A 22,934-nucleotide genomic window follows, 5' to 3' on the forward strand; every position below is an offset into this window, starting at 1 on the left:
GGCCCATATCCCTCAGCCCCTGGAGACAGTGAGGACTGCAGATGCTGGAAGCCAGAGTTAATAGATGTGACGGACAGCAGGTCAAGCAGGAAAGTCTATGTTTTGGGCTGTGACCCTTCGTCGGGGTTGGGGAACCCAGAAATAAATGGGGAGAAAAGGGGGGCTGCTGGGAAGGGTAGGTGGGTTGGTGATAGGTGGAGGCAGGTAGGGGGTTATTGTGATTGTTTGGTGGAAAGGGGTGGAGTGGATAAATGAGTAGGAAGATGGACAGATTAGGTCAGGTCAGGGAGGCAAGGAGGAGGACTGGACATGGGATAAGGCTCCAGATGCCTTTTTAAATGTTGTAACTGTACCAGCCTCCACTTCCTCTGACAACTCATTCCATACACTCACCACCCTCCACATGAAAATATTGCCCCACAGGTCCGTTTGGATTCTCTCCTCTCTCACCTTTAAAGCTATGCCGACATGGTTTTGGACTCTCCTATCTTGGAGAAAAGACCTTGACTATTCGCCTCATCTACATCCCTCATGATTTAATAAATATCTATAAGATCATCATAAACCACTTACGCTCCAGGGGGGGAAAGAAATATTTCTAGCCTATCTGATCTTTATCAACTCAAATCCTCCAGTCTTGGTAACATCCTTTGTAAGTCCTTTTTGCTCTGATTCCAGTTTATAACATCCTTTCTCTAGCAGGGTGACCAGAATGGTACATGGTACTCCCAAATATGGCTGTACGAATGTCTTGCACAGCCATAATATGATGGCTCAATGTCTGTACTCTGTGCTCTAACCAGTGAAGGCAAGCGTGCCAAATGCCACCTTCATTATCCTGTCTGTGAGACCGCTTTCCACAGGGCCCTACCATTGACTGTAATGCCTGTTCTGGTTTGTCAAACAAAAATGCTCCACCTCCCATTTATCTGAATTATACTTTGTAGTGGTTCTGTTCGCCGAGCTGGAAGTTTTAATTGCAAACGTTTCGTCCCCTGGCTAGGAGACATCATCAGTGCTGTGGAGCCTCCTGCGAAGCGCTTCTTTGATGTTTCTTGCGGTATTTATAGTGGTCTGTCCTTGCCGCTTCCAGGTGTCAGTTTCAGTTGTCCGCTGTAGTGGTTGGTATATTGGGTCCAGGTCGATGTGTTTGTTGATGGAGTTTGTGGATGAATGCCATGCTTCTAGGAATTCCCTGGCTGTTCTCTGTCTGGCTTGCCCTATGATAGTGGTGTTTTCCCAGTCGAATTCATGTTGGTTGTTGTCTGAGTGCGTGGCTACTAGTGGCTACTTGTATAAGACTCTGGTATCCCTAGTAGCCACACACTCCGACAACAAGCAACATGAATTCGACTGGGAAAACACCACTATCATAGGGCAAGCCAGACAGAGAACAGCCAGGGAATTCCTAGAAGCATGGCATTCATCCACAAACTCCATCAACAAACACATCGACCTGGACCCAATATACCAACCACTACAGCGGACAACTGAAACTGACACCCGGAAGCGGCAAGGACAGACCACTATAAATACCGCAAGAAACATCAAAGAAGCGCTTCGCAGGAGGCTCCACAGCACTGATGATGTCTCCTAGCCAGGGGACGAAACGTTTGCAACTAAAACTTCCAGCTCGGTGAACAGAACCACTACAACAAGCACCCGAGCTACAAATCTTCGCACAAACTTTGAATTAAACTCTATTTGCCATTCCTCAGCCCAGTTGATCAAGATTCCGTCGTACTGTGGGATATCTTTCTTCACTGTCCACTGTACCACTGATTTTACTTTCCTCTCCTAAGTGCAATATATAGGTCATATTGCATCTGTAGTGCCTTAGTGATATATCTTTAACCTTTTGAATCAGACGGTTATCTGTCTTAAGTCCTGTTCTAGAGACTTTATAACATCATCCAGGATAACACTTTATATTAGTATTGAGGGACTCCTGGACTGTCAGGTACACCTTTTTGAGATCTTAATTAAAGACCCAGTCTGCTGCCCTTTTGAGTATAAAAGATCTGACAGCATTATTTAGAAAAAGGGCGAAGACCAACATCTATTCTTTAACTAGCATCTCGATTGACAGCTGCATTTTCTTATGTTGCAGCCATAGAGTCTCTCAGCATGGAAGCAGACCCTTCACTCCAACCAGTCCATGCTGACCATAATCCCAAACTAAACTAGTCCCACCTACCTGCGCTTGGCCCATATCCCTCCAAACATTCTGTATTCATGAACTTATCAAAACATCATAACTGTATCCATATCCATTACTTCCTCTGGGAGTTCATTCCCCACACTGTTGACTTTTTAAAAAAAATGTTGCCTTTCATATCTTTTTAAAACCTTTCTCCTTTCACTTGAAAAATATGCCCCCAGTCTTCAAATTCCCCACCCCAGGGAAAGGACACCTGCCATTCACCTTGCCTATACCTGTCAAGATTTTATAAACCTTTCAGCCTCTTATGCTCCAGTGAGAGAAATTCTAGCCTAGTCTTTATAACTCAAACCTTCCATTCCAGGTAAATCTTTTCTGAACCTCTCTAGCTTAATACTGTCTTTCCTATAACAGGTTGCAGTGGCTCAGTGGTTAGCACTGCTGCCTCACCTCACCAGGCACCTGGGTTCGATTCCAGCCTTGGGTGACTGACTGTGTGGAGTTTGCACATTCTCCCTGTGTCTGCGTGGGTTTCCTCCCACAATCCAAAGATGTGCAGGTTAGATGGATTGCTAAATGGCCCATAGTGGCCAGGGGGCATATGTAGGTTAGGTAAATTAACAATGGGGAATGCAGAGTAGGTCTGGATGGGATGCTTTTCAGTGTGGACCAGATGGGCCGAATGATCTGCGCCCACACTGCGGGGATTCTGTGGTTCTAGGGCAACCAGAACCATGCACAATACTCCAGAAGAGGTCTCCCCAATATCCTATGCAATCTTGACATGACGTTCCAACTCTTAAACTCAAATGAAGGTCAGCATGCTAAACTCTGCCTTAACCAGCCTGTCTACATGTGATGCAAATTTCAAAGGATTATGTGCCTGACCCTCCTAAGTCTCTCTGTTCTACAACACTACCCAGAGCCCTACCATTAATTATATAAGCCCTCGTTTGGTTTTACCAAAATGCAATACCTTGCATTTTCCAAATTAAACTCCATTTGCCATTCAGCCCATTGACAAAATTGATCAAGATCTTTGTCATCTCAGAGAACCACCTTCACTTCCACTGTTCAACCAATTTTGGTGTTATCAACAAATATGCTAACTATGCCTTCTGTATTTTCATCTAAATCATTTACATAAACAACAAACAAAAGTGGACCCAGCACTGATCCCTGTGGAACTCCTCTGCTAACAGGCCTCCAATCCAAAAATCCATCACTGTGTCTCCAACTGTTGTCAATTTTGTAACTGTAACCCCACTTCTGAAATAAAGCAATTTGCATTGATGGTTATAAGACAGTATCCAAATGCAACTCTTTGTATGTTCTGGATGGGCAAAGAGTTAACTTACAATAAGCTGAGACTTTTTTAAAAAAAAAATTGGAATTGCTTCCAGAACAGAAACTGCTTCAAAATTAGTCTTGTTTAATGTAATTCCTTGAGTCAGGCATATGGACATGATCTGTAATTTTCAGAAGTACAATTTCCCCCTTTCTCTTATGATTAACTTCTAAACCTCCTACAACAACTGAATTGTATCTGAATGGGTTGTCTCCGTCTCTTCTGTGGGATTTGGACGGATTTTTCTTAGTACTTAGTTGTTTAAAGCTTCAGAACCCTTGACTGGGTTGCCCAGTGCCAGATTGGAGGATAGTGTGTCACGTGAATGAAAATTCCAAAAGACTTTTAAGAAATTGGAGAACGAAAATTCTAAGTATTTTCAGAAGCCTTCCCTTCCAACTGAGTCTGACCGCCTCCTTTAAAATAATCCAAATTGGTGAGGGTTAAGGTAAAGTTGTTTTAAATTGTTCCCTCCCCCACCCAAAACAAAGGCTGTGTCAAAGGTCACCTTTTCAGAATATGACCTTAAGTTGTAAGTGAATCTCAAGGTCCATGCCTGGTCCTTTCTGTAACCTAACCCATGACCTTGATTGTGACGACATCAAAAGGATGGTTTCAGCACTGCTTAGCAGTCAGTGAAATGGGAAGGACTGCAATGCAGAGCCTGGGTACTGAACTGGGAGTGGAGACTGGTGTGCAGAGTTTAGTGTGCCCCTGAAGAGCATCTTTTATGATGACTTGAACTGCTGCAGCGTGTTGCTGTTTGTTGCGGTGCTTGTCAGATGAACTTGCAATCGCAGTTGTGATGATTCCTGAAGGTGAGCAGGGTTTCAGCTGGAAGGATACGGAGCCTGCTGCTATTGCTCAACCAGTACGGTTATTTTAAAATTTTAAATATAGTGTCTGTAGAGAGCTTTGCAGGATTTCAAAATTTGCATCTCCCAACTGGAAAGATGTAAAGAAACTGTGGGTAGGTAGGAAAGAAATAGGCTTGTCCTATTTCTGAAGTTGTTGGCTAATACAAGACAGTGACGTGAACTTTTTTTGGTATAAAAACCATTTGTGCTCTTTGCAGAAGCTACAGTTGTGGAACTGCACAGTACAAGTGCTGACTGTGTACAGTATGGATTGTCTCAAATACAGTTGCCAGAGTGAGGGGGTATAGCCTTTAAAAGGGTATCTCTGGCCTACACCTTTTAGATCTGCTAGGTAATTGATTAAATCTAGAATGCCACCATCAATCGTGTGCATCAATGCATATTGTGTATTCAAAGTTTCTTCTCTCCTGCTCTTTGACTCTTCTGAGGAAGTGTCCTGTGTGGTTTATCTTCTATTGTTGTGTAGTTTCATTTTTTTTTACTTCCTTTGGTTTTGCCAGTTGCCCTTCCATTTCTTCCCAAGACTGTTTCTGTCTGTCTCTCTAACCTGTTTGGTTTCTTGGACACATGAGGGGTAAAACTTCCTCACCCCCAACTTCTAGCACCCGATAGATTCCACTACTCCCAGGTTGCAAGACCCTTTTTTTTAATGATATGGTTCCTTCCCCCTTCCCCTCTTTTCCTCATGTCTCTCCTCTCTCTCACTCCCTGCTCTATGGTATAGCACTCTCTTCACCAAGATTAATGGACAGTAATTATAATCTGCTTTTTAACCATGTTCTGGGACACTTTCTCATAAATGCTAATGAGTGTGGTCTTTGAAAGTAAAATTAAAGCATTACATTTGCAGTAATCCTTGCAATGTTCTTTATGACCACAGCAACAAGAGGCAGTGATTTAATCCAATCTGCCTGTTAACCATTTGGTGAGATCACAGCTGATCTGCAACTTGATTTCATATACCTAAAGCAACTAAACCTTTTTGGTTAATGAAAAGGTATCAGTGTCTGATTTTAAAATTTCAGTCACCTAGCAGTAACTGTTGTTTCGGGAGGAGTTCCAAACTTCTTCTATCCTTTTTTTTTTGTCAAAATGGTTCCTAATTCTGTCCCTGGAAGATCAAGCCCCAGTTTATATCCTTTACCTTCCGTCCTTAAATAATAAAGTGAAACGTGCAGTTTCCAATCTCGAGGAATGATTCCCAAGTTGAGAGTTTGGGAAGATTAGCATTAGGGTGACTGCAATGCTCTCTACTTTTTAAACTTATCTGGTCCTTTGGATTGTCATTTCTATGCTTTTTTTTTGTTTGGTGAGCTCCTGTCCCTGATTTAGTGTTAGTTTTCTTGGGGTGCTTGGTGTTTTAAGAAATGATGCAGAGTAAATGTTCAACATGTTCACCTCTTCCTCACTCTCAATGACAATGCCACTTGGTTTTGAAGGGTGCTGCATTGCTCCTGACCAGCCTTATTTGACAAGGCAATGGTACATTCCTTTTGTAATTTTTGCTATTCCTTAAATTACTCCTCCCTATTCTCTCTTTCTGGAGTTTTTTTTTGGCGAGCAGGGCTCCCTTGACCTTTAGTGTACACTGGTTCTCATTTATTCACACTTTTTAAATGTTTCCCACTGACCTGTCATTTGGCCCATTTGATTTTCCCAATTTATTTTTGACACAAAATTCACTTTTTAAAGTGAGCATCGGGCAATAGGAGACTTCCTCCATCCAGCCTGATCCCCCTGATTGAAAATGGATTGACAATGTTATGGTCCTGACCAAGCCCCCCTCAAACTGTACAGAAAACCATCTAGACCCTAGGTGCTGCTTCTAGGTAAATAGAAGCTATTGCATTCCAGATGCTATTCAATTGGTCAAACTACTGGATTTAAAGCAAAATGTACTTTATTCATTCACTCTAGTTAAAATACAGCAAAAGCAAGCAATTGGAACATCTCCATTAGAAAACATAACAGAATAAGAGCTACATTAACTATTACTAATCAACTGTTCCAATATAGTAACATCCCATAAACACTCCCTTGGCAAAAAGGCAAATTTAGAACAGATTGTTGCAGGCAGTTATAGATTTTGGCTGTAATTGAGGGGGAAAGAATGGCTTTCACCTCTTCAAGACCCTCTACAGCAACTGCTTCACAAGTTGTTCATGTTTTCATGAGTGTTTGGCACCTGTCCCTTAAAACCTCTCTTCAAGAAACGAGATAAAATAACCTCTTAAAGCCACAGCATTGTCACAACAACATAGTGTGCACATACCAATCACTTTAATTGATGTGGGTGCTAGAAATCTGAAACTGAATGCCAGAGAAACTCTTCTGGCAGTGTCTGGGAGAGAGAAACAGTAAACATTTGAGTCTGGTTTGACTTTTCAGAACCAATAGTCTTATAAATAGTGCTGGGAATTGCCTCAGCGGCTGAAGTTGTGTACAGGTTAAAGTACATCCATAAAGATTTCTCCCCTTCTATTATCACACTCCATTCCCCCAGCCGCACAACTATCTAAAACTGCACACTCCTCTCTCCCTTTACTCAACTTCTGAAATGTCTTCCAGAAAACTTTTTTTTTGAAAAAGCAACATCTCTCCTAATGTCTCTTTCAGCTTAACTTGTCTGTTTACCTCTTGTTATAAGTTGCCTTCAGAGATTTTTTTTGTTAAAGGCGCTATCTAAATGCAAGGTTGGATGTGGGTGTGCTACTGTAAACATTAGCTTGACCTTTTATATATAAGTCAATTTGTACCAATACTATTGGTATTGTTAGCAGTGACCATAACATTTTTGTACCTAGCTTTTTTTTTGATATGACTGAAATGGTTGAAGTTGTGCAAACAGATTTTCTAAAGGTGTTTGAAGTATCACAATAAACCTCTTCGCAAAATTAAAACTTAAATGATTAAGTTGACCTTGCACAACTGGGCAAAGAATAGAAAGCAGAGCAAAAGCAGTGAATGATTTTCAGACTGGAGAGGGTGCACCATGTTCCAAAGGTGGAGATTGAGCTCCGTTATCCTTGATATGAGTAATGACCCAGACTTGCTTGTGCATGGCATAATTTCAAGACTTGCAGTTAAGTGAGGGATTCAGAACAGATTTCAATGCATTGACTGTTCAGATGGGCAGACCCGTGACAGATGGCATTTGTTAGGAAGATTTGAAGAGAGGGAGTAAGAGTTCAGTTGTATCCTTTTTAAGAATTACATGAACTGCAAGATGTACAGATAACTACGCAAGTCTTTGAAACTGACTGTTAGAGCAGATAGAATCTCTGGTTTTAGAAGGTTTAGGTTGAAGACTAAAGCAAGGAAGTTATGATAATCACTTAACAGATTTAGGCCTCAGACAGAGCACTGTGTATTTAGTTCTGGACATTGTTTCAGAAAGGTGTTTGAGGTTTTGGAAAGATATACAGAATGATCAAAGAATGGAACCTAGGCTAAGAGATTTCAGCAATTTAGAGGTTGGAGATTTCCTTTGGTGTAGGGGAAGGTAGGAAGAGATTTTGGCAGTAGCTCAAACATCTTGAATAATACAGAGAGTATATTGTGTGTGGCAGAAGGGTCAGTGACCAGAGGACAGATTTAGGGATGGTGAAGCAAATTCAGTAGCAACTTTTGAAAAGAGAATTGGATAAATAGTCAGTGACCAGAGGACAGATTTAGGGATGGTGAAGCAAATTCAGTAGCAACTTTTGAAAAGAGAATTGGATAAATAGTTGATGGAAAAAGAGTCGCTGACCTGTGGGGATAGTGAAAGGGAGGGAGATTCATCTGACAGCTGCTATAGATCCAGTGGACCCAGTTGACATTCCTTGTATCCTTCCATAATTTGTATTCACAGCTTTAAAGTCACACAACTGAAGGAGACTTTGAGGCAAGATTCAGTGCAGCAAAGCTAGGATGCTCTTAATAACTAAAGGATTGCTTTCCTGTGGCTGTTGACTGGATAGGAGACAAGCATTAGCTGAGCAGAGGGTTATGGTTTATAAGAGCTCACTGGGTGGGGATCGAAGAAAGGTCTTGATGATAAGGGTAAACAATTTGAAATACTGCCCTGGGTCACAAGGTATTGATAGAGGAGTCCAGTGTTTGGAGTAATAGGAGCAGCAGGACAGTGTAAACGAGTGATGAAACTCCATTGGGAATATGAAGGTGCTAGGGTGACCAGCAATTAGATGGAACTTTTACAATGCAAGTTCACTTTTAGATATGCCTGTTCCTGGCATGCCTTCCTACACTCTCCATTGAACCAGTGTTGATCTCCTTGCTTGGCAGTAGTAAGTGATTTTGGGAGGTGTATGCCAGACCATGAGATTACAGATTGTGTTGGGATATGATTCTGTTGATGACCCACAGTGCCTCATGGATGCCCAGTCTTGAGTTCCTAGATCAGTTTTAAGTTTAGCATGGTGATGGTGACATGATAGAATGTGAAGGCAGAGCTTTGGAGAAGGACTGTGCAGTGGTCACTCTTATCAATACTATCATGGAGCGATGCATCTGCGGCTGGTGTATTGATGAGGGTAAGGTCAAGTATGCTTTTCCCTCTTGGTGTCCTCACCACCTATCTCAGACACAGTTTAGGAGCTATATCCTTTATGACCTGACCAACTTGATCAGTTGTGCAGCTGCTGAGCCACTCTTGGTAGTGGACATTGGTTGGGGTATTTCAGTGCATTTTGCACCCTAGCCACCCTTGGTGCTTTCTCCAAATGTTGTTCAACATAGAGAAGTATCGATTCATTAGTTGATGGGGAAGTGGGGGAGGTGTGCAGGGGGAGGGATTGGTAGCAGTACTAATTAGCAAGAAGTTTCCTTGCCCATGTATGGCCTGATACCATGAAGGCATCTGCAATCAATATTGAGGATCTCCAGGGCAGTGCTCTCTACTGTATTATCATCACTGCTGGACCTATCCTGCCCAGGAGTGGTGATAGTGTCTGGGACATTTTGTCAGGTATGATTACTGTGAGTATGACTGAGTTAGGCTCCTGCTTGACTCGTCTGCAAGGTAGCTGCCCTATTTTTAGCAATAGCCTTCAGATTTTGGGAGATGATTGTTGTCTTGACAGGGCTGTATTTGCCATTTTTGTGCCTACATTGATGCCAGCTAGTCTGACTGTGGCTGTTAACAACTGATGGCTTGTTAAGCTGTTGCAGAGAGCTGTTGAGTCCACCATGTTGCTGCAGTCCCAAGGTGAAACGTTTTGACGGTCATGAACTCTCTACTTCCACCACCACCACCCGAAGAAGAGTTTTGGCATTTTTAAAGTGGGTAGATTGATTATGGTGAGCACTAAGTGAAACGTCATCGATATAGTGGGGAATGTGAATTTGAGGTTGCAGTCAGATCAGGCTCAAGGGTTGAAGTGGCCTGCTCATACTGTTTGAATGAGTGTCTTGCTGGATACTGTTGCAATTAGGCCTGGCAGAACTAACTGTACAATCATCTTAGAGCCCTACTTGCCTGGGGGAATGAAATCTGGAAAGGCTGGATCTCTGCTGCAAAATTGGCTAGATTGAATCTCAAATTTGGAAACAGCAAAATATTTAACCAATTTTTTTTAAATACAAGTGAAACTTTTTGTTCCACCTTAAACAAGGGTTTGGAAGTTCAGTAGCAAGGGGTGATGACTGCGGCTTAAATCTTTAATTGGATGGTTTGGTTTAGGGGAAAAATGTTGACTACCTACTTAACATCGTAGAGATGTACAGACCCTTTGGTCCACCTCATCCATGCCGACTAGAGATCCCAACTCAATGTAGTCGCACCTGACCCCATATCCCTTCCTATTCTTATACCCATCCAGATGTCTTTTAAATGCTGTAATTGTACCAGCCTCCACACTTCCTCTGGCAGCTCATTCCGTACATGTGCCACCCTCTGAGTGAAAATGTTGCCCCTTAGGTCCCTTTTATATCTTTCCCGTCTCACCCTAAACCTATGCTGTCTAGTTCTGAATTCCCCCACGCCAGGGAAAAGACTTTGTCTATTTATCCATGCCCCTCGTGATTTTATAAACCCCTATAAGGTCACTCTTCAGTCTCCGACTTACCAGGGAAAACAGCCCCAACCTGTTCAGCCTCTCCCTATAGCTCAAATCCTCCAACCCTGACAACATCCTTATAAATCTTTTCTGAACCCTTTCAGGTTTTATAATGTATTTCTGATAGGAAGGAGACGAGAATTGCATGCAGTATTCCAACAGTGGCCTAACTAATGTCCTGTACAGCATGGCCTCCCAACTCCTACACTCAATACTCTGACCAATAAAGGAAAGCATACTAAATGCTGCCTTCACTATCCTATCTACCTGCGACTCCATTTTCAAGGAGCTATGAACCTGCACTCAAAGGTTTCTTTGTTCAGTAACACTCCCTAGGACCTTACCATTAAGCATACAAGTCCTGCTAAAATTTGCTTTCCCAAAATGCAGCACCTCACATTTTATCTAATTTAAACTACTTTCTCTTGACACTGAGTCAGATTCTGTTTGATACCTTTTTTGTATCTTTTCTATTTGCAGTTGAACCGTCTGTCAAAACCCAAGAGGAGAAACTAATCGAAATGGACTTGGAGAAAAAGGAGACTCCCACTCAAACCAAAGATGAGGAGCCAAGAGATTCCCAGGAAGACGCAGATCCTCCCGTTGAAATTGGAGAGGAAGCACAAGCTGGTGAGGTTGGCTTCAAGAAGGTCTTCAAATTTGTGGGCTGCACGTTCACAGTGAAGAAAGAGAACCCTGACAAGCTGGAACCAGTGCAGTTGCTGACTGTGAAAAAGGATGAAGCAAGTGAGACAGACGGCGAATCTAAGCAAGAAACGGGAGGAATGACAAATGGTGATTTGAGTCTTGCTGCTCGTGAGGCAGAGGAGAGTCCACCTGAGGTCCTCACCCCTGGAGAAATGGAAGAGTCCACCAGTCAGGTGGAACCAAAACCCACTGTTGCCGAGAAGCCAGTGGAGTCTGCCATTACTCCGGTCGAGAACCCTACTGTGGATTCCCCCTTGAAGAGATTTTTTTGGCAAGGCTTTTTCTCAGTGTTACAAAGGAAGCCAAGCTTCAAGAAGGCTGAAGATGAACCCCTGGTCATTGGGGTGAAGCCGGAGGTAAATGGAGAGCAGAAGGAAAATGAGGAGCAAGTCATTGCTGCTGGAGATGTTAATGGTGAGGAACGTGACCAAGGACCTTCGAAGGGGCCTTCCACGTCACAAGATGATGCTGAAATCTTGGAGGTTGGCCCAGTGAAAGAAAAAGAGCGAGATGACGATTTTGAGGACCTCTCAGTGGAACTGGCCAAAGTCAGAGAGGCTGAAGAAGGATTGATTTTGGACTCCAGGAAGAAGATTGGGGAGGACAGCGTGTCCACAGAAGACCATGGGCAATGTGGCCCCAAAATGAAGATGACTGTCCCAGCCTTGGAGATGGATCAGGCGACCCAGCTGACTGTGCAAAGCCAGTTGGCTCAGAGACCGGTGAAGCCAGAATCTGCTGCTGTCGAAGCTTCGGCAGGGCTTAAAACAGAACAGACCGACATAGACGTGGATCAAACACCGGGCAAGGTCCAGGAGCCTGTACTGGGAGAGGCGGAACTCTTGTCATCCCAGGAAAAGGCCAAGCTGCAGGGCAGCCCCTTGAAGAAACTCTTCACCAGTAGCAGCACCAAAAAGTACTCTGGGAAGAAACGAAAACGTGGCAAGAGAAAGGCCGAACTGAGAGATGATGATGAGACACGACTTCAGTCATCCACTGAATCTGAGGGCAGTCCAGATGGCCAGAAGATGGACATCCCTCCTTTAACATCCCCTGAGGAAACGGGTGAGGCAGTCTCTGCCGAGATACCAGATGCTTCCAATCCTGAGGTAGAGACAATAAACGAAGCCAGCGATGGCGAGAGGAAGAAAGAGAACATTACCGCATGGGCGTCATTTAAGAAGTTAGTGACGTCAAAAAAGCGTCCCAAAGTACAATCTGAGAGTGACCGAGAAGATGAGCAGACTGATAAAGCGAAGGGAGCAACCGTCTCCTCTAGTGAGTGTGAGAGCGCTGCCCCGGCTGATAAGCCAGAAAAACCAAACCCAAACACTGAGGACCTGAGTTTGGAGCGGAGTACTGAGGATCCCAAAAAGAAAGCGGATGCCCCTGTAACCTGGGAGGCGTTGATCTGCGTGGGTTCCTCCAAGAAGAGAACAAAAAAGTCCAACTTGAAACCCCCACAACCAGATGCGGAGGCCCAAAGATCACCCGAGGGGGCCATCCTAGTGCCGGACAGTGCTGAGGAACTGAAAGCTAGTGTTCCACAGGATACGGATCAGGAGCAAGGCACAGCATCTCCAGAAGGTACCGTCAGCAGTCCAGTGGAGGGGGATGTATCTGACGGTGCTGTCTCCGTGTGGGAATCCTTTAAGAGGTTGGTGACTTCAAGCCGCAAGTCCAAATTCAAGATGGAAGACCGTGCAGACGACTCTGTTGTTGCAGCCGAAGCTGCTGTTCCTGAGACCGAACAGGCCAAGGAGGAGTCCTGGATGTCTCTGAGAAAACTGATCCCAGGCCGAAGAAAGAAGAGGTCTGATGCCAGAGCTGACCAGCCTGTGGTGGAGGATGTTGGAAAAGAGACCACAGAGGCAGAGTTGGGAGCGAGCAAGGGTGAAGAGCCAGACACACCAGCAGTGGTTCCCCTTTCTGAATATGATGCTGTCGAAGAAGAGAGAGCGTTTAAGGAGCAGCAGGAAACAGTCAGAACAAATGCACTTCCCGAGGGGGAAATTATAACCAAGTCGGGAGCACCAGCTGAAGGTGGGGAACCAAGGGTCGAGCAAGCCATTACCATGAACCAGGAAGCTGTAGAAACGATCAAAAGCAGCGTTGATGAGAGATCACCATCGTGGATATCAACCGCAGTCCCGGACGTCATTGAGAAGAGGGTTGAAGATGAAGGAAAAGTAGTCGAAGAAATTGTGACAGAAGGGGAACAGTTGGAGCGTGGCAATGCAGCCTCACCAGCAGAAATAACCAAAACAATCTGTCACGATGAGATTGGCATCGAGGCAGAGGAGATTACCTGTGAGGTCGTCGTGGCACCAGAGTACCTGGCTGACAAGTGTGTAACAGAGGAGATAGCCGAGATGGTTTCAGCAGTCTTGCAGACCTCTGAGATCCCAGTGACAACAGCGGAGTGGACCCTTGTGCCAGAAGATGAGGTTCTGGTAACCAGACAAACACATGAGGCGCTGCAGGAGGCTGTTGTGGATGAGATTGAGGCGGTCCGTGAAGAGACCCTGGTGGCCGCCCACCCTGTTGTGGATCAGATTGAGGCGGTCCGTGAAGAGACTCTGGTGGCCGCCCACCCTGTTGTGGATCAGATTGAGGCGGTCCGTGAAGAGACCCTGGTGGCCGCCCACCCTGTTGTGGATGAGATTGAGGCGGTCCGTGAAGAGACCCTGGTGGCCGCCCACCCTGTTGTGGATGAGATTGAGGCGGTCCGTGAAGAGACCCTGGTGGCCGCCCACCCTGTTGTGGATCAGATTGAGGCGGTCCGTGAAGAGACTCTGGTGGCCGCCCACCCTGTTGTGGATCAGATTGAGGCGGTCCGTGAAGAGACTCTGGTGGCCGCCCACCCTGTTGTGGATCAGATTGAGGCGGTCCGTGAAGAGACCCTGGTGGCCGCCCACCCTGTTGTGGATGAGATTGAGGCGGTCCGTGAAGAGACTCTGGCCGCCCACCCTGTTGTGGAGGAGATTGAGGCGGTCCGTGAAGAGACCCTGGTGGCCGCCCACCCTGTTGTGGAGGAGATTGAGGCGGTCCGTGAAGAGACCCTGGTGGCCGCCCACCCTGTTGTGGAGGAGATTGAGGCGGTCCGTGAAGAGACCCTGGTGGCCGCTCACCCTATTGTGGATGAGACTGAGGCGGCCCACAAAGAGACTCTGGTTGCTGCCCATGCTGTTGTGGATGAGACAGTGGTGGCCCATGAAGAGACCCTGGTGGCCACCCACCCTGTTGTGGATGAGACAGTGGTAGTCCGTGAAGAGTCCTTGGTGGCCGCCCACCCTGTTGTGGATGAGACAGTGGCAGCCCACGAAGAGACCCTGGTGGCCGCCCACCCTGTTGTGGATGAGACAGTGACAGCCCACGAAGAGACCCTGGTGGCCGCCCATGCTGTTGTGGATGAGACAGTGGTGGCCCACGAAGAGACCCTAGTGGCCGCCCACCCTGTTGTAGATGAGACAGTGGTGGCCCACGAAGAGACTCTGGTGGCTGCCCACCCTGTTGTAGATGAGACAGTGACAGCCCACGAAGAGACCCTGGTGGCCGCCCATGCTGTTGTGGATGAGACAGTGGTGGCCCACGAAGAGACCCTAGTGGCCGCCCACCCTGTTGTAGATGAGACAGTGGTGGCCCACGAAGAGACTCTGGTGGCTGCCCACCCTGTTGTAGATGAGACAGTGACAGCCCACGAAGAGACCCTGGTGGCCGCCCATGCTGTTGTGGATGAGACAGTGGTGGCCCACGAAGAGACTCTGGTGGACGCCCATGCTGTTGTGGATGAGACAGTGGTGGCCCACGAAGAGACCCTGGTGGCCACCCACCCTGTTGTGGATGAGACAGTGGTGGCCCACGAAGAGACTCTGGTGGCTGCCCACCCTGTTGTAGATGAGACAGTGGTGGCCCACGAAGAGACCCTGGTGGCCGCCCATGCTGTTGTGGATGAGACGGTGGTGGCCCACGAAGAGACCCTAGTGGCCGCCCATGCTGTTGTGGATGAGACAGTGGTGGCCCACGAAGAGACCCTGGTGGCCACCCACCCTGTTGTGGATGAGACTGAGGCAGCCCACGAAGAGACCTTGGTGGCCACCGACGCTGTTGTGGATGAGACAGTGGTAGTCCGCGAAGAGACCTTGGTGGCCACCCACCCTGTTGTAGATGAGTCGGTGGTGGCCCACGAAGAGACTCTGGCCGCCCACTCGGTTGTGGATGAGACTGAGGCGGCCCGCGAAGAGACTCTGGTGACTGCCCGCCTGGGTATGGACGAGATGGAGGTGGTCGCCCACGCTGTAGGGGACGAGACAGCAGTGGCCCATGAAGAGGCTCTGGTGGCTGCTCGCCCAGGTGTGGACAAGACAGAGGTATCCTGCGCGGAGACCATGGTCGCCGCCCACCCTGTTGTGGACAAGATAGAGGCGGCCCGCCAGGAGACTCTGGCCGCCCACCCGGTTGTAGATGAGATGGGGGTGGCCTGCGAAGAGATGGCCGCTTTCTCGGTTGTGGACGAGAGTGGGGTGGCCCACAAAGAGACGACCGCTCACCCGGTTGTGGACGAGGCGAAGACGGTCCGCGAAGTGACTGTGGTGGCAGCCCGCCCAATTGTGGCCGAGATAGGGGCGGCCAGTGGAGAGTTTGTGGTGGCTACCAGCCCGGGTATGGAAGAGACTGAGGCAGCCTGCAAAGAGACTGTGGTGGCCGCCAGCCTAGGTATGGAAGACACTGAGGCAGCCCGCAAAGAGACTGTAGTGGCCGCCAGCCTGGGTATGAAAGAGACTGTAGTGGCCGCCAGCCTGGGTATGGAAGAGACTGAGGCAGCCCGCAAAGAGACTGTGGTGGCCGCCAGCCCGGGTATGGAAGAGACTGAGGCAGTCCGCAAAGAGACTGTGGTGGCCGCCAGCCCGGGTATGGAAGAGACTGAGGCAGCCCTCAAAGAGACTGTGGTGGCTGCCAACCCGGTTCTGGTCGAGACGGGAGCAGCCCACGAAGAGACTGCGGTGGCCGCCCGCCCGGTTCTGGTCGAGATGGGAGCGGCCCACAAAGAGACTGCGGTGGCCGCCCGCCCGGTTCTGGTCGAGATGGGAGCGGCCCACAAAGAGACTGCAGTGGCCGCCCGCCCAGTTGTGGATGAGACGGAGACGGCCCACGAAGAGACTGTGGTGGTTGACCGCCCGGTTGTGGACGAGACGGGGGCGGCCCATGAAGTGACTCCGGTGGCCGCCCGCCCTGTGGTGGCTGAGACGGGGGCAGTCTGTGAAGAGACTCCGGTGGCCTCCCGCCCGGTTGTGGAAGTGACGGGGATGGCCCACGAAGTGGCTCTGGTGGCCGCCTGCCCGGTTCTGGAAAAGATGGGGGCGGCCCGTGTAGGGTCGCTGGCCTCCCGCCCGGTTGTGGAAGTGACGGCGGCCTGCGAAGAGACTCTGGTGGCTGCTCGCCCAGATATGGACGAGACGGGGGCGGTCCGCGAAGAGACAGTGGCCACCCTCCCGGTTGTGCCCGAGATGGGGACAGCCCGCGAAGAGACTGTGATGGCCACCCATCCAGTTGTGCACGAGACTGGGGTGGCCTGCGAAGGGACAGTAGTGGTCGCTTGCCCGGTTATGGATGAGACGGGGGCGGCCTGCAAAGAGACTGTGGTGGCCGCCCGCCCAGTTGTGGATGAGACGGGGGCGGCCCGTGAAGTGACTCTGGTGGCCTCCCACCCGGTTGAGGAAGTGATAGGGGCGGCCTGCGAAGAGACTCTGATGGCCGCCCGCCCAGTTGTGGATGAGACGGGGGCGGCCCGTGAAGTGACTCTGGTGGCCTCCCACCCGGTTGAGGAAGTGATAGGGGCGGCCTGCGAAGAGACTCTGATGGCCACCTGCCCGGTTGTGGATGAGATGGGGGTGGCCAGCAAAGAGACTCTGGTGGTCACCTGCCTGATTCCGCAGGATACAGATCAGGAGCAAGACACAGCGTCTCCGGAAGGTACCGTCAGCAGTCCAGTGGAGAGGGATGTATCTGACGGCGCTGTCTCCGTGTGGGAACCATTTAAGAGGTTGGTGACCTCCTTTCTGCTGACCCTTGCAACTTTTCTGTTGGGCCACTGAAATCTTGATTACTGATAAATGCCAAAGATGTAGATCTTTTTGTCGCTGAATTCAGAACCCAGTAGCAACCTTTACTTTGACTGCAGTAGGTCACTGCAGTGACTGTGGGCTCAGAGATAACACAGCTTTCAGAGTTCCAATTCTTTGGCTTGCTCTCTTTAAAAGGTGATCTAGGTACTTCCTTCACTGTTAGCCTCTTGTTAAATCAGTTGCTTAGGCACTCTGACCCTACAGCAGGGGTAACAACATGTCCAAAACTCATTGTCTTTTGATATTATTTTAAGAGTTCTTTTTAGTCTCATTCAGTACTTTTCCATAAGGGTTATGTTTTTCTTTTTCTCCTTCCCGCTTTACCTTGAGCCTTTTCACCAATACTTTTTAAAGCTGCTGACGTTTTTCCTTTTTTCTCAATGTTCTAAACTTTACATCAATAGTTCATTGTTAATGAAACACAACACTAGTACACAAATTTTTGTTTCAAGCTGGTTTCTTGAGCTTTCTTTTGGACAATAGGATGTTACTTCCATTTACTGTGATGCATTGTGGAATGTCCTTGCTCTTTATCAAGACTTTTTAAAAAATTACATTTCATGTTCCTCTATCTGCTTCAAAGCCAAGAAGCGTGCCTAAAACCTGATGAATTAGAGAGAAAATTACTAGGCCTAAAGGTTCTCTGCATGATCTTTTTTGCTGCATAGCTCGCTAAGTTGATTATTCAATGCACCTTGCATTCAATTGCACCAGTTTTGTTGGCAGAGTGACAAAAACACTTAGATCTTCAGAGATAAAGCCAGTACTATAGATCTTGCTTGATAATGGTTCTTCAGCATTTTCTGTTGCTTGTTTTCATTCAGTCCTAAAGCCTATCCCCCAGCATCCTCTTTTCTGTTTCTGGCCTGTCTTTATTTTTAGTCAAGGTCCTCTTAATACTTGATGTGTGATTCTTGTTGACTCGATCGTTCTTTCTCAGACTTTTAACCTTTTGCATGAGAATCAAACAATCCTTTGTTCTCAAACATCCACTTGAGGTACAAATTGTTGCCTTTCCTAAAATCTCATTTAAGCTGGTGAGTTTCTTTAGCCTTCCAAGATTTCCATTGTCTCAGCTGAAATGCATTTGTAATTCTGCCAGCTTTCATTCTGTGTACTTTTTTCTTTGCTTTGTTTGTTGGATTCTGAGTTCTCTCTTCTTTCTGTGTTTGCTTGAACACTTCATTTTGTTTGAGGAGTGCTTAACTTAATTGTTTCTACTCCCCAGCAGCATGGGGAGTAGAAAAATGATCTCCCTCCACTCAGAATGCCCCTTTTAATAATGTCTTCCGGTCGTCCGAGTTCCAGTCTCACTGGCTTTCATTTTATTTTACTCTGACGTAAATTGTGGTAACCATTGATACGTGAATGCTGTGTTACAGTCTATATCTGTGTTACTTTGGTCAGTGGAGTTTCTGTCTTTATTGTGATAGTTGATCTGATTTACTTGGCTGTCCAGATATTCCAGTAGCTGGCTTTGTCAGGGTTGATTAAACTGTAGTTTTTGTCACAACTTCACTGCATTCAAACAGCACCAATCAACCCTGATGTGACCTCTTGCTTTTGGAGGATGTGCACCTCACACGTGAGAACTTGTATATTACCTTTCACCAAGAAATGTCATGACCATACTGATCTCTGGAGAACTACTGTCTGGCTTGATCTTGTTCATGATGACTTCGGGATCCTCGAAAGCTGCACTTTGAATTACTGAATTAAGCATATTATTTGTGTAATCCTCAAGTTGAAAGATGCAGCTGCTATTTTGACGAAGAGCCACTGACTTTTTCATGTTTCTCTCCAAGTGAGTAGAAAGGACTTGTTTGTGCTAATCTTTCTCTCTTCCAGTCCATCTTCATAAATAAGAATATAGATTGATAATCTGTACATTTCTTGAATGCTGTTTTCTACTCCTTGATATTTAAGTAGCAGTTCCTTTGGGTGTTAGTGTTTTGTCTGTTTTTGATGCCTTTTAATAACCATTGCAAAATAATAAATTTTGCAGTTTATGGTGGCCCCTTGAGTGGTGTCAACCTCATTCATGCTGATAATTGTTTGTTTATATTGACCATATTTGATGAAGGGAAGGAGGTTTAGTGAGGTGTTTTTGTTGTCATCCTTGCCTGTTTGAAGGGATCACACTCTCTCTTAGAGGATCCCTCGCCTGGCTCCAGCCAACTGTTGGTCCAGTAGTGCCATGGAGACTTCTGGCTCTGCCATTGGTCATAGTACCTCAAGGAGGTCATCAGCAGCATGTGGGACTGTCAACTACAAGCAGGGAGGTGGTGGAGGGGTCATTGGGCTATCTCTGCTAAATTAAGTTGCCTCAGTAACCAAGAGATTTCTTCCTGTTGAACGATTCATGCTGATACTATGGTGTGAACTTCTAATTTTGAAATCATTCTATTTCCAAATCTCAAGGTGCCTTTGTTCAGTTTTCTAAAATTATTTAGAAGCCTTTTCAGACATTTGTGACCCAGAATTTAACTTGTTAAAAGGTGAACAGCAACAATCAATATTTGATTAATTAGTTATTGTTCACTGGCGCAGGACCGTAGGTATCTCTTTTGAGAGGACAGTTGGCTTTACAGTGTGAGCATCACTCTGTTAAATATGACACAAGGTGAGGAACTAGGTTTTAATGAAGTACCATGGTGTGATTGAGATTTAACCTACATTGTTGGTACAATTCTTGTAGTACACGCTAGCCAATTGAACTAACCAATGCCCCCATTCATTGTTTAACATTGATAATTTTATTTTTGTGTGCATTTGCAGAGCTCCGAACAACAGACACTCGTGAAATAGAATGTGAAGACACAATGCTACTGTGACAAGACCAAGTACCACTGTTGATTGACAATCCCGAATCCATTCGCGAGCTATATCTACACAGGCATTTAATAATTTCTTGCTTTTAGCCTGATGATAAACACAATGGTGTCTGAAAATTGAAGGGGTATTTGCTCAAAAATCTGGCGATGCATCTTTGTATCATCAGTTTGTTACATTTAGGATATTCTTAGAATTAAACTTGTTGATTAAAAAGCTGTCTCTTTTTCATTTAATTTGGATTTTGATAACTGAGTTAATGTTGGTGTTCTTAATGTTTGATAAAGGACTACAGTGTTGACCGCTTAAACCTAGGACAACCCGCGAGTGAAATAGGTCCATAGAAATGACAGGTATAGCAAGCTAAACTTTAATGATATTTCATGATTTGATTTGCCTGAACAAAGCTCACTAAGATCATTTAGAATTTAGAAGTGCATTCAAGGTTCTGGCAAAGCTTATCTCAATTCTAAGGAATAACTTCAGATTTGAAGTCCTCCTAATGGAGTAAAGCTAACTTTAGTGCATTGTGCAAGGTTGAACCATGCAAAATTGGCCATACTGACATCCTTGAACTGTTGCATATGTTCCAAAGGATAAAATGTGACCATCATTCATAAAACAGAAAAGTACAGCACAGAACAGGCCATTTGGCCCATGCTATTGTGCTGAGATTCATTTAATTCCTTTAGACTGTTGGGTGACTGGATCCACATTGCTAAAATTGAAGCCTTTAATGAAAGTGCATTAAATTGGGTTACTAGTCAAGGTTTGTTTGGACTTTCATAATGATCTCCAAGATGTGCCTTGCTATTGCATACAATTAATGCTCACATGCCATTAATGTTCCTGTCTAAATGTTTCTTTTTGGCAAATTTGTGACTGACCTCCTCATTCCATCTCAATATTTTTCTCACTAAACTCCAGCATTAAAACATTGTTTTAATGCTGATTATTCAGGTTACCTGTTCAGCATATTTCCTCCCTTATCCAATTAATAAACCAACACCCTAGCCTTGTAACACTGCCACTGTACAGTAAATGATCAGGTTAAAAATGGTAACTACTGTCTACTTGTGTACTGCATGAATTTAAGATTAGATTAGATTCCCTACAGTATGAAAACAGGCCCTTCAACCCAACAAGTCTACACTGACCCTCTGAAGGGTAACCCACCAAGATCCATTTTCCCTCTGACTAATGCACCTAACACTTATGGGCAATTTAGCATGGCCAATTCACCAGACCTGCACAGTTTTGGACTGTGGAAGGAAATCCATGCAGACGCTGGGAGAATGTGCAAACTCCCACAGACAGTTAGTCGAGGGTGGAATCGAGCTCAGGTCCCTGGCGCTGTGAGGCAATGATGCTAACCACTGAGCTACCGTGCTGCCTTGAGCAGAATCTATGACAGAGACTGATGCTGCTCTTACTAACGCTGCTGTGCTTTTATAACTGAATGTGAAATTGACATTTGTATAAATTGTATTTGCTGTGTATTTAAGCCATATTGGAATAACTAAAAAACTATGAATAAAGTAATATTAGCATCCTTGTATGGAGATGCTCCTCTTCTGTGACATTGACTGTTAATGAAGTTCATGAGATAGAAATTTAGTCCATTCATTCCTCAATTTTCCTACTGAACCTTTTTCCCTATAGCTCTTTTCCAAAGTTACCCTTCCCCTACTACCACCTGCTGCTACATTAAACTGTTTGAGGCTGCCCTCTGGAGGGGAGGGTGTAATATCCCTTCATTTGCTCGGCAGTAGCTAATCTCAAAATGAATCATGATGGAGAGGGGACTTCAAACCTGGTATGATACCAAGGTCATGTGTTCTTGCCCTGTAGTGAAATTCACCTGTAGAGGTTTTTTTTTCTCACACTACCGCCTAACTGCGGTAGTGCTTATTTTCCCCAGCACCCATGGTGTGTGTGTGTAGTTGTGAGACACGCAAAGTGCACAAATCTTTATTCAACCTGTAGAGGTATTAGCTACATGGTCTAACAAGCCCATTTGCCATAGGTCTGCACATGGATTTACTTTCAAGATCACAAAATTAAAAGGGGCATGCAGATTTAAGAGCAACCCTTCATTTTTTTTTGATCAGTGAAAATATCCATCATGAGTGCCCATGGGCTCAGGTACTTCGAACTTACTTCTCCCAATGGCTTAAAACATTAGCAGCATTAATAAGGCAGTGAGTACAGAAACTGCCCATTCCACTCTGTTAGCAGTCCATGTGCTGACACACATGGGTTCAAGACTTACTTGGTCCCTCAGCCTGAAGCCATTGTTAGCTAGATAAATTTCACTTCTAACATTCTCCAGTTCTAGGGAAACAGTTTTATATCAAGTGTACAGCCAGTGAAGATCAAAAAATGGGGGGTGGGAGAAGAAGTAATTAAATAACAATAGGATTGTATGGTGAAGATTGTAAGTATACAAATACCATATTCTCTCAGCTGATGAATCAGTACTTCTATGTTAAGCAATGCTAGGAGGAAGCACTGAGGGTTGCAAGGATGAACGATTACATGAGATTCCCTATACTATGGAAATAGGCCCTTCGGACCAAGTCCACACTGATCCCCCCGCCCCCGCCTGCCCCCGCCCCCGCCTCCCAAAAGAGTAACCCACCCAGACCCAGTCCCCTACCGTATATTTACCCCGAATGCATCTAACACTATGGACAATTTATCACAGCCAATTCACCTGACCTGCACCCGGAGAAAGCCCATGCAGACAGTTGTCAAGGTGGGAATTGAACCCAGGTCCCTTGCGCTATTAGGCAAAAATGCTAGCCACGGAGCTACCGTGCT

At 45.9% G+C, this 22,934-nt stretch overlaps 1 protein-coding gene across 2 annotated transcripts in view; it reads left to right on the plus strand.

Annotated features, from left to right (window-relative positions):
• Positions 1-21,655, plus strand: part of LOC132819862 (A-kinase anchor protein 12-like) — a 91,150-nt gene extending 69,495 nt beyond the window's left edge. For both annotated transcript variants that reach the window (XM_060831766.1, XM_060831767.1), the window contains 2 exons: positions 10,927-17,197; positions 20,058-21,655. In XM_060831766.1, the coding sequence (XP_060687749.1) occupies positions 10,927-17,197; positions 20,058-20,082 (6,296 nt within the window). In that variant the 3' untranslated portion in view covers positions 20,083-21,655. The remainder of the gene's footprint in view (positions 1-10,926; positions 17,198-20,057) is intronic.
• Positions 21,656-22,934: the final 1,279 nt, after the last annotated feature.

The sequence above is a fragment of the Hemiscyllium ocellatum genome, chromosome 10, assembly GCF_020745735.1.
Source record: "Hemiscyllium ocellatum isolate sHemOce1 chromosome 10, sHemOce1.pat.X.cur, whole genome shotgun sequence".
In the NCBI taxonomy this organism is placed as follows: domain Eukaryota; kingdom Metazoa; phylum Chordata; class Chondrichthyes; order Orectolobiformes; family Hemiscylliidae; genus Hemiscyllium; species Hemiscyllium ocellatum.